The sequence below is a fragment of the Xiphophorus couchianus genome, chromosome 20, assembly GCF_001444195.1.
Source record: "Xiphophorus couchianus chromosome 20, X_couchianus-1.0, whole genome shotgun sequence".
Classification (NCBI taxonomy): Eukaryota; Metazoa; Chordata; class Actinopteri; order Cyprinodontiformes; family Poeciliidae; genus Xiphophorus; species Xiphophorus couchianus.
This window is the reverse complement of record NC_040247.1, coordinates 29,969,737-29,982,030: the sequence shown is the minus strand read 5'-3', so window position 1 is coordinate 29,982,030 and position 12,294 is coordinate 29,969,737. Positions and strand designations below refer to the sequence as shown.

Below are 12,294 nucleotides of genomic sequence, written 5' to 3'. Positions count from 1 at the left end.
AAACCTTCTCTTACAATTCTCACAACGTTTGAGATGGGAGCTGCAACCGATCATTTTCAGATCGAGACAGGTTGCCTTTCTCTCAGTAAGTGGAAATCATCCCCTAAAGCCTTTGGAAATAAAAATACATTTGATCATTTGAACATGTAAGTATGACAAACCTGTCAAATAAAAACCTGTACATTGGATTGTTGATTTCCCCCCAAAAAAACATCTTCTCTGGGGAAAATGCTCTTTCATGGTTCTGTAGACACAAATTATTTTCAAAAACAAAAGGGAAAATTATCTGTGTAAAGTATGTGTGGGATTATAGTAGAGAAAAGGCTCAAAACAACTTTTTTTTTTTCTGACTCAGTTAAATACTACAACAGAGTATTAGGGCCACACTAATAAAAGAAAAGTAAAATAATAAAGTCATTTTATGAGAATAGTCTAAATAATATGAGAATAAAGTCGTAATTTAAAAATAAAGTTGACTTTATTCTCGTAATTTTATATTTTTTATTGTTTTCTTAGCATGGCCCTAATATTCCATCATAAAATACACATACTTTTTTCTACGTTCACATGTAGAAAGTGTAATCATTTATCATTAATCATATTAAATAATCTTTTTTATTGGCCATTAAAAAGTGTACTGTGATGTAACATCACAGTTTTTATAGGTCAATTTTATCTTAACCCCTAATTGAGAATTATTTTGTGATGTAATAATACATAAATTCACAACAAGCTTTCTGTTGTCCTCATGTACACCTGTTTGTTTTTTTGGGGGGGGGGTTCAGTGTCTCTGCTGAAGAACCTCAAACACGCCAACATCGTCACGCTGCATGACATCATCCACACAGACCGCTGCCTCACCCTGGTGTTCGAGTATCTGGTGAGTATCAGCACAGCTCCTAAAGGTCACTCACCCCAAAGGAAGATCAATGCAACAGCGAGTTATTCTGTTTTGCAGGACAGTGACCTTAAACATTACTTGGACAACTGTGGAAATCTCATGAGCATGCACAACGTCAAGGTGAGAGCTAACTGTACATTACTGGTAGGAGGATTTAAGAAGCTAAATGTATGTCTTGAGTCTATTAAAAGAAAAGAAAAAAAAATTGTTGCAAACTCCCATTCAGGAATTAATTTGTGTTTATATTGGTGAGCTTGTATTTTAGATGAGTGTCACAATTGGAGTTGTCCTTTACTTGTTAAGAATTTGTGTTACTGTAGTGCAAAGTGACAGGCAGGCAGATTCACACCTAGGAGAATATCAAGTAAGACGATAGTTTACAGCGAAGAAAAAAAAATACACAGCACAATTATTGGAATTAGAATACTCAGATTGAAAGAAACGTGCAATTGAGTAAAGTCATTTTAAAAAATCTGCATAAAAATACAACAGAGCTTTCACAAGAAACGAATTAGCGAATATCAACAGGATGTAAACATTTACTGAGTTTGTTGGGAGCGGTGCTGATTCTAGCCTACCAGCTGCTGGGGGAAGGATCAGAGCTAACACTATTTTATGCACCCAGGATGTTTTTGAACTCTTAAACTTGGTGAACAGAACAAACTGTGTTCTTGTTCTTTCCCCCTACGATAAACATACAGTACTAATTTCTTAGATTTTAATTGAGGATGTCTATCCTTTCATGTGTTATACTTAAAGTCATTTTTCAGGCTGCGTTTATACGATATGCTACCTGACAGTCTGACATTTATTCTTTATTTTGCCTCTTTAATTATCATGCCTTCGTTTGGTCATTAAGCCCTGCTGGATCCTAAACTTATTTCCATTCTTCTGAAATCCTGACGCTAATTATGAAAAATAAAGTCAAAATGCCTTCAGGCTTGCATATATTTACTTTTTCTGTTGGATTTTTAGACTATTTTACATATTACATAGTAGACCGATTTTCTGAAGACAGTTTCACTAACAAAACAAACAAAGATAAAGATTTGCTTTGAGAGATAAACTATTTTAGTAACTCGGTGTACAAACTGAAACACGATGTATTGATTAATTGCACAAAGACTGCTGTTTTTAATCCTTTTGTTTTGATTCATAATGATGGTTTTCCACTTACAGCTAATATAAACGCAACATTTGAGTTTATAATATCACATCAGATCAATAAGAACAAAAAAAAGTAGAATACTGAAATGTGGGCTTATTAAAAAAACTTAATATCTGCTTAAAGATTCCTATTTTAATTATTCACATATTCTATTTTATTGAATGTGACTGAATACTTTTCCTTCCACTTAAAACGCTGCTGTGTTTTGCATTACTACATACAATAAATGACATTATAATATATTGTTGTAAAGTTATGTTGAATATGTGAGGCAGGTCAGTAAATACGGCCACTGTGTTGGAACGGCTGCATTTCCCTTTGAACCTGTGCAGCGTCTTTCCTTCACGCCTCCCTCCTGCAGATCTTCATGTTCCAGCTGCTGCGCGGTCTCTCCTACTGCCACAAAAGAAAAATCCTCCACAGAGACCTGAAGCCTCAGAACCTTCTCATCAACGACAAGGGCGAGCTGAAGCTGGCCGATTTTGGTAGGAAGCACGACGACGTTCAACAAACCGAACGGGTCACTCTCTGCAGTGACGGAGCAATCCTGGTTGCAGTAAATACTTTGAGTTGTGTTCTGTTTTATCGCCACGCGGAGGTCTTGAAAGCTGATTATTCTCGGCCTGCCTTCATGTTTCCTAGCAACCATTACCCCTCTCTCTTGATTTTTTTCCAGTTTTGTGTTGGAAGTGGGTCGATAAGCCCACCAGTGTCCCTGACTATTTTTAATAGCTCCAGCTAAACACGCAGGCAATAACATGACATGTTGAGCTGCCATCAGCTCTTTCATTGGCTAAAAAAGTTCATGGGAAGCAGAGCGAAGCCACCTGTCCTGCTGAGCAAAGATGTGAGCTGTAGCTAAAATGGCATCCTGTGCTGTCCAGGTCTGGCTCGGGCCAAATCCGTCCCCACAAAGACCTACTCCAACGAAGTGGTGACTCTTTGGTATCGGCCCCCCGATGTGCTCCTGGGCTCTACGGAGTACTCCATGCACATCGACATGTGGTGAGAAACAGTCATTCACCTTTCAGTGCACCCACCCACATCCCACAGGGATGGGAGTTCTAACGGATTTTTTATTTACACAATTTTATAAATTGATAAACAATTCTTTACATTTTGTTCTCTGACATTAATCAAACATCAAAACATATCAAATATCTGATTTGCTCTTAGTTACACTTCTTGATCAAAGCCACTATAAAGGGACAGCATTATGTAAAATTGACTCTTTTTTTTAGCTTCACATCATGTTATTATGTTTTTCCTTTATCAAAATTATACCTACAGTTTTTCCTTGATTCTTTCATGAATGTTTGAGAAATCCTTTAATCTCCATGGCAACCATTCAGCTGTGGAAAACAACTGGGTGGACCTAGCACCGCCTTCAACACGAAGCTCCTCCTCTGAGCTGCAGCTTCCAATCTTCCGAGCTTCCACCTCACAGATCAGCGCTCCCCCACTCAGCTCCTTCAGACTAGCCAGCAGCCATTAGCATCTACTGATCTCATTATAGAAGCTACTTCTCAGTGAAACACTGGTTGTTAAATGTGTTTCATTTAACGGTCTCTCCTGCTGCTTACTATGTTAAATGTTAAACAACATTTAACAATGTTAAATGTTTCTGAAGGTGGAGTTTCAGAAAGAGCAGGAGTTTCTTAAAGAGACAGAGGCCCAATTTCAAAGAGTTAAAATACAAAGTCAAATTTCCTTAAAGTCATATTTTTTATATACAACATTTTTATAGCAACTGAAGGTGACATAGATACTTGATTGTACTATAAAATGATTGATATGGAACATACATAGTGCTGCACCAGTCTGCGCAACAGTTTCTCTTTGTAGAAAATGTATAGAAGGGATTTATCCACAGCCTTTTGTGGGTTGTCTTTATGGAAATGGTTATCTATGTGTAATTGTGAACTGGAGAGACAAACTTTAATTCAAAATGTTTTTAAGTACAAATTTAACGTGTGGTCTGAATTTGCAATCGGCAAGCTGATGGAACAACTTTTTGTATCAGTGACAGCGGCAGGTGTTCAGGGTTGTCTATCAACGTTGTACATCTAGAGACATTTTTACCTGTCGTTGAAGTTAGCAAACAGACGCGGATCGTCTATAAACAACACACAGTTGCTTGCAGGTTTTCTTACATGATTGTCCTGCATTTAGTTTCATCCCTTTTCCCATCAACTTCCTATCTCTGTGGAGGAAAACCATGATGGTACACCATAATGCTTTCCATTTTCAGATGATGGATTGAGCAGAGCCGTGTGGGTTGTTCAGACGTTGCTGTATGACCCAACTGTGCGTTAAACCTTTCCACAACTTTCTCCCCTTCCTGTCTGTCAGGTCAGGGGTAGACAGGTCTTAATGGCGCTGTCTGTTCTCTAACAAACCTTGGAAATGCTCACAAAATGGCTGCATTCATGGTGAGATGAAGTCATGTGTTGGTAGACTACATTTATAAATTAGGTGAAGGCCATTGCCTTCACTGGGTTATCAGAGGAAAGAAGGTGAACAACACGACAAACATTTCAGATTCTTTAAGGCCATATTCATTTTCTCTTCCACTTTACAATTATGTGTGTTTTTGTGTTCTATTGAGCAAAGTGTCAGAAAAATGTGTCAAAGTTTGTCGATGTAATGTGAAAACGTTGGGAGAATGAATTGTTTTGTAAAACATTGTAAGTCATCTTTGGTCAAGATTGACTGATGGACCAATTCCATTGGTCGGCTAATTCTCAGTTTATTTCCTCATACTGAACAGTTGTCATTTAAACTGACTGGACAGATAAAGTGTGCCTCGGTCCAAGCAGCACTTTAAGATAGTTTTAATGCTACATGAATACACGCCCTCCCCCATTCACCACTGAGCTTTTTTAATCAACGTCAGGATCTTCCAAGATTCCTGTGAATCATTCCTCTCTTTTTAAATATCACAGGTTGCTTGTAGACACATGACTCACAATCTAATATGAAGATGCATAATTCATGGGCAATCACTTTCCTTATATACTTTTTGCACAATAACTGTTTGCTTATAACACCCCCACAGCTTTGTGAAATGACAGATTATGAAAAACGGAGCTCCAGCAATGCAACGGTCTTTTATGAGCTTACATATCCCCCCACAGATCAACAGGGGGTCTCACCACGCCACCCACAGTGCCCACTCACTCATTTTAAAGTCTTGAATTCACATCAAGACCTAATATATTGGGATTGCTTTTTTTCCCTCTCTGTCCGACTTGTATTTTCATCCCCTTCCTCCTCCTCTACCTCTCCGTAGGGGTGTGGGTTGTATACTGTATGAGATGGCAACGGGTCGCCCGATGTTTCCTGGTGCCACGGTGAAGGAGGAGCTACACTTGATTTTTAGACTCATAGGTAAGATGACTAGAAATGACAGTACAGTAAAAACCTGAATGAAATGTGCAGATGAGAAGAGAGCTTATCCTTATTAATACAGGAAGTATTTGCTCAGCCCTGAACCAACCGGATCATTGGCCACAGAACTATCACATCCAGCACCTACGCATGCAGCCTTCTTTTATGAATGTATGTGAAAAAGTGGGCTGCTCTCAGCAATCTAATGAATTCTAGAAACCTACAATGAAAGGAAACCACCAGTGGTGTGCCACTTCTGCTAACCGTACAGTAGCAAATTTTTCATTTAGCACTTTAGCGGTTTTGCAAACTTCGAAAACAATTAGCGCTCTTAGCTTCCTCTGAATTCATTTTTTGGTATGTATTCAAATGGTGCGTTCACACCAAAAGCGTTACGTGCGTCAAAAACTACTGCATCCAGCGCTTCATGTTCGATGCGTGTGCACGTTGAATGCAGACTCTTAACATTTTACTCCACACCTAGCGTTTTGCGCGTCTGGTTTACATTCAAAGTCTATGTGGATGCTTGTTGAGGGCGCGTCAGCTCTAGCTGTTGTTTTCCTTTGGACGCTCTTGATGCTTCAAATGCTCAAAACTCTCCAAACGGTTCAAATCTCGCCGCGCTAGACGCTCGTAATGAGCCGCAACGACCTGCGATGCACCTCAACATAGACTTTAAATGTAAATCAGACGCGCCTGACGCTCAAAACGCTCTTGGTGTGAACGTACCATAAATCTACTTGATTGTCTCATAAACTTTGAGTTGAATAAAGTTCAACATCTGCGTCAAAGTTTTGGTTATTGACTGTAGAGAATTCTTTAAGTAGTTAGACGTTTATATTCATGCTCTTATTTTGAAGTGGGTGACGACTACTCATGTAGCAGTTAGTCTGCACCGTTAACATGGACGTTTCCTCACTTGGTTTCCTGGTGTTTACATAATAATAATAACTAAATGTAATAAGAAACGAGACGATGAATTATTTCTTTGCAATGCAGGTACTCCAACCGAAGAGACTTGGCCTGGTATTAGCAGTAATGAGGAGTTCAGGTCTTACCTCTTTCCTCAGTACAGATCTCAAGCTCTCATCAACCACGTACCTCGGTAAACCCTCTATGTTAACTAGCAATGATCTCCATGCATGGCCAGACTCTGAGACATTTAAAGCATTACTAGCTATAAATGGAAAGCTAGTAATAAATGCCTAAATACATTATTTAGGTATTTATTTAAATACATAAATAATAATGTATTTATTATTACATTAATAAATACCACATTTATTAATGTAGTATTATGCCAATCATGTATCATCCAGTTTATTGTGTTTCAAACTTTGTTGATGTTTCACTTCGAGATGTTTTGGACACATAATCCTATCAAGCATAAGACTTCAGGTAATGGAAATTGAAATATATAATCAAAGGGGCAGTATTATGTAAAATCGACTTTTTTGAAAATTACATCATGTTATAATGTTGTTCTCTCACCAAAAACATCCCTGGAGTGTTGTCTTGATTTTTTCATGTAGCTATAGTTGAGAAATCCTTTAATCTCCCATAGCAACCATTCAGCTGCGGAAAATGCTCGCCTTTGAGACGCAGCTTCTCCTCTGAACTGCAGTTTCCAAGTTTCCGAGCTTCCACCTCACAGAGCAGCCCTCCTCCGAAACTCTTCCACTCAGCTCCTTCAGACTAGCCAGTAGCAATTAGCAAACACCTGGTGGATCTGTGCATCAGCTGAACTCATTGAGGCGACTGTGGCTCTTTGGTAGAGTAGTCGTCTTACGAAGATTGTAGGTTCGATTCCAGCTTCCTCCTGCCACATGTCGATGTGCCTCTGGGCAAGGCATTTAACCAAATTGCCTACCAATCTGTGTATTGGTGTATAAACGTCTTGTGTGTTTGTGAGTGTGACTAGTGTAATGCGCTTTGACTGGTCAAAATGACTGGAAAAGTGCTATATAAGTTCAGCCCATTTACCATTATAGGAGCTGCTTCTCAGTGAAACTCTGGTAAAAACGTTTAGAGGGTTATTAGAGGAGCCATGTTGTGATGACTTCCTGAAGGCGGAGCTTCAGAAAGAGCAGGAGTTTTTAAAGAAACAGAGGCCCAATTTGAAGGCGTTAAATATCAAAGTCCAGTTTCTTTTAAGATAATCAAAGCATTTTTATAGCAACTGAAGATGACATATTTACTTGATTGAGCTATAAAATGGCACTGTGTGCCTGGAAAATACTTTATACTGCCCCTTTAAATATAATCTGACATGATTGATTTATACATTTTTGTTTTAGGATGATAGGAAATCCATTGAGAATGGATTTGTTTTAGTTCTTTTTTATACTTTGATGTTTAGTTCACCAAAAAGCAATCTACAAGGGAACAAATACTTTTTAATGGAATTTAAAAAATATTTTTAATGGAAAATAATTTTTCCATTAATGTTCAATAAACGTGAACAATTGGAATTGTTCATGTTTATTGAGCAAGTGAAGTTTTAAGCTGTCTAACACTTTGCTCAGGTTGGACACGGAGGGAATTGATCTGCTGTCAGCTTTCCTGCTGGTACGACACCAAAGCCCATTTATATGAATCCTAATCTTACCTGCTAATTCACTGAGGTTCTAACAAGCTCTTTCTGCACGGCGTGTGACAGTATGACACCAGGACCAGAATCTCGTCTGAAGCGGCTCTACACCACGCCTACTTCCTGAGTCTGGGGGATGCCATACATCATCTTGCTGACAGTAAGATATGGATGCTTCCATTGAGATGCTCCATTATGAACACAGCTGTATGATTTTTATATGTGGTATCAACGCAACTACAAGCTCCACACATGCTCCGTTTCCTGTCTTTGCTCCAGCTGCTTCAGTGTTCTCTCTCGGAGAGGTGCAGCTCCAGAAAGATCCAGGCCATCGTAGCTCAGTATTCCAGCCTTTAGGTAAGAAAAGAGCCGGACATTACCTTACCCAGAGCCATATCACAGATAATGGAAGGCAATTGTTTTGTGCCTGTGTATTTTGGGGTTTTCTGAGGACATAAACTAATCTGATTTTCACCGGGTTCTAAAATGATTTGAAACAAACATCAGCAACTGATTGTCATTTAAGAATTTTGCTGGGATTTGAGAAACTGCCAATGGAACTTGGGTTTTTTTTAACAAATACTGAGAAATTACTGACTTGTAACAAACTCCTAATGTCTTGCTGAAAAGTTGTTAGTAAGTTAGTTTGTCTTATTTCAACTGTACCAAGATATTTGCACTATAAACTAGACTAAAACTAACTGCTAAGACTTTGTGTTTTTGCAGTGAATGAACTGAAGCCATGTTATAGTGGGTCAAAAGTTCTTCATATCAAGATATGTAAGACTGATAAAGTCAGACAAAAAAAAAAAAACAAGCTATGCACTGGTATCATAGTGTGTACTGTTTTTCAAACAACTTTTTTGTCTTCAGTTTATTTTTTAATTCTTTTTTTCACTTGGGGATGGACTAATATAGTTTTAGATAAAGATAAAAAAAAACATTTTCATTGTTAACTAGATGTAGGTATTTTGAAAAGAGTATCATTATGCTTGTACTTCACCACTGTGCTCTTCTTTGTGTTGGCCTATAAAATCACAGGAAAACACTTATTAGCATGTGTTTCATACCATGTTTGTAACTTTGTAACTGAAATGTAACACATTTATGACTAAAATGTAAAAAATGAATCTTTTTTCAGTGAACCTACACTGTGAAACATCTAGGGGGAAAATCATTGAAATTTATTTCTTCTTTATAAACTGTAATGTAATCCTGTTCAGGCCGAGGAAAGAATCGAAGACAAAGCATCTTCTAGGAGACGCAGAGAAGAAGAAGAAGAAGGAAGACATGAATGGAGAGAAGCTGCCTTTCAAATCCAGATCATCAAGGCCAACTAAAGTTTAACACATTGAGCAAACATCCTCAGCAACCATACACACACACACACCCACACACACCCACACACACATGCATAGCATCACAAGGACAGCTTTTTCACTCATTGCCATGGCAGCTGAACTTGAAGGCCCATCCTCTTTCTGAAGATAAAAATGTTCTGCACTTAAACAGACCTTATTCAATCTTCTTCCAAACACACACACATAAACACAGACACACACACTTGCAGCACATAAATCCTGAACACTTTTGCACTACAAGAAACGCTGCACATATCAGAGAGTAATTTGTCACCCCCCCCCCCTTTGATGGCTCAGACAAAAAAGGGACTGTATAATAATTAGCTTTGAAATCTGAAAAATTGAACAAAGTCGATTATTTTTGCTATTCTTGACTAGTCAAATTCTAAAGCCTGCTTGTAGTTTTTACAAAAAAGACTGAAGCATACCAGCAAGTTGTGTTCTCTGAGTGAGGTCTCCTTAGTGTCAGTCCAGTTTGGTGGCTCCTCCACCCCTCTGACTCCCATTCATCCTTTCCTCTACTCATCTTCCACAAGCTCTGCCTCTGCCTTTCTGCCTCCTGTTGGACCGCTGTCCCTCTGCTGTCCTCCTAATCTAGCAAAGAAATGTTAGAACATTGTACAACAAATACAGTACATTATATTTTTTGTACAAATACAGAAAAAATTCTTAACTGTCAATTTGTATACATGCTAATGTTAGCATATTAGCATGTTAATACAAAGCAAACAATATGTGAGCTAACATTTAGCCTGGTTGGGCCTGACCACTGATCCCAGAATCAAAAATCTGATCTTTTTCTGGACACTGAATGTTACCATGCCTAGTAAAGCTGCTGTAGGTGTGTGTGTGTGTGTGCGTGTGTGTGTGTGTGTGGTGCGTGTGTGTGTGTGTGTGTGGATGCTGTTGCTGTGTGAAGAGAAGTCTCAAAAGTTAGCTTTTTCTGCAGCAGCGAGACATTTAAACAGAAATTGGAGCTAGCACAGAACTCTGAGAAGGTACTTAAAACAAAACCAGGTTTTCTGCTGTATCAAGAAAGAAATATTTCTTCAGCAGATAACAGGAAGGACGAAAGGAGCCATCTGTGTTCTCCTATCTGATGGGGAGGGGGGGGGGGGGGGGGGCTGCTTTTCAGGGACATGTTTGTCTCATTTCTGAATGAGGTCTTTGGAAATGAGACCAAAAAAAACAAACTAATAAGCTTCAAGATGTATTTAGTGAGCCTATGAATAAAAATGTATCAATGCCACGATGCTGTTGATTTGCGTGTGGTTTTCCTTGGAGACACAGCTTTTGTCTGATGGGTAACAACTACCACATGTATTTCACTTAAATCATTAGTGTTTATCCAGAGAGAGAGGAGGGAAAGGCAGAGAGAACTTGTGGAAAATAAGCCATTTCAGATATTGAAGATAAGACACAGTTTCATTGACTTGTGTAGAAGTTGCATCTTGTTCAGAGGAATCCTCAGCAGTTCAGCTTTAGCCGCCGTAGCTCTGAAGCTGTATACACGGGCATGAGGGCAGTCCTGACGATAAACACTTAGCATTCCGTCTTACCTCTGCTGACTATCTTCCACCTTTCCACGAAATCTGACCGTTTTGTGAATAATAATCTCAACAGATAAGAACCAACACACGCGGAGAAACTTGCCTTGTTACAGAACCCCCACTCCGGGCAGAGTGGGCTCATTTTCACCTTTACAGTGTTAGCAGCTGAATTTGAAGTTGCCTTAGTGAGCTGTGCATGATGCGTTGGCTTGTGAAGAGTCTATAATTGATCTAGTGTAGCCAATGTTTTGGGAAACCTTTACTTTGTGTCTGTAAATATTTCAGTCTCCTTTTTGCACAAACCAAAAGTGTCCTCTAAAGCCTGCTCCCTTCCCTTTAGTTCGTCTGTCTTTACACTGTTCCTAAATATGACCTGCTGACTTTCTCAGACTCCTTGCTCTGTGTCCAGCAGTGAGAAAGGGAGTCATACAGTTGTTGTTTTTTGAAGCAATGTGCATTAAATAGGATTCACTCTCCTGATGTATTTCACAGCTACAGCCTAGGCAGTTTTTAGCTGAAGATATGTCAAAATCATTAACTTAAAAAAAAAAAAATGAAGTAATGTAAAGCAGAATTTTTGATGAGAACATGAAAAGTTGGTGACATTTTTAAATCTTTTTGAGTCATTAGTCTATATTTGCGTTGTAGATTTTAACCTACAGGTTAAATTTCTTCTTAAGGTGGGAAACTGATTTAGGTTCATGATAAATGTGCAGCTGAAGAAATGAGCTGGAAAACATTTAAAAAACAGCTTGGCTTGCCAACAGTGTCTAATTAAAGGAACAGTCTGTAGGATTTAGTGCCATTTAGGGGAAATAATTGCCTTTGCCAAACAACAAAAACCTAAGCCTGTATTTTATTTATGTTTACTTGGTAGCTCAGAAAAGCCAGCCAGAACCTTTCTGGGAAAGAGCGGTGTTCTGTTGGTTTGGTACATAAAGAAAAGCAAAAAGGCGCCGACGTCCTGTATGTAAACAACTGAACAATAATAGATACTTGCTAAACAAAATCGTCAATCTGAGTTACACGCTTGAAAGCATGTCATACTGATGAAAAAACTTTTATTTTGAAGGTTACTGCTTCACACATCTTGCTAGCTGCTTGCTAGCTTGAATGAAGTAGCGAATGGAGAGAATGAGTACTTTAAAGTAGCTTAACAATCACTTCAGTGTACCTCAGATTATGAGTTTTTTCTATAATATTGAGAATTAATTACACAATAAACAAACAAACATCGGTATGCCAACCCAACAGAACGCTGGCAATTGATCGAATGCCTGGTTTTCACTGAGCGGCGTGGTGCCCGGTCAGGTCGGTGCACTTTAGTACGCCGT

At 38.8% G+C, this 12,294-nt stretch overlaps 1 protein-coding gene across 1 annotated transcript in view; it reads left to right on the top strand.

The window, feature by feature from the left end:
- The window catches only part of cdk18 (cyclin dependent kinase 18), a 38,688-nt gene extending 28,169 nt beyond the window's left edge, over positions 1 to 10,519 (top strand). Inside the window, exons 7-16 of the mRNA XM_028003163.1 lie at positions 786 to 880; positions 959 to 1,021; positions 2,431 to 2,554; positions 2,954 to 3,074; positions 5,362 to 5,459; positions 6,459 to 6,564; positions 7,985 to 8,027; positions 8,119 to 8,209; positions 8,329 to 8,406; positions 9,273 to 10,519. Of these exons, the coding sequence (XP_027858964.1) occupies positions 786 to 880; positions 959 to 1,021; positions 2,431 to 2,554; positions 2,954 to 3,074; positions 5,362 to 5,459; positions 6,459 to 6,564; positions 7,985 to 8,027; positions 8,119 to 8,209; positions 8,329 to 8,406; positions 9,273 to 9,307 (854 nt within the window). The 3' untranslated portion in view covers positions 9,308 to 10,519. The remainder of the gene's footprint in view (positions 1 to 785; positions 881 to 958; positions 1,022 to 2,430; positions 2,555 to 2,953; positions 3,075 to 5,361; positions 5,460 to 6,458; positions 6,565 to 7,984; positions 8,028 to 8,118; positions 8,210 to 8,328; positions 8,407 to 9,272) is intronic.
- The last annotated feature ends 1,775 nt before the right edge of the window (positions 10,520 to 12,294 follow it).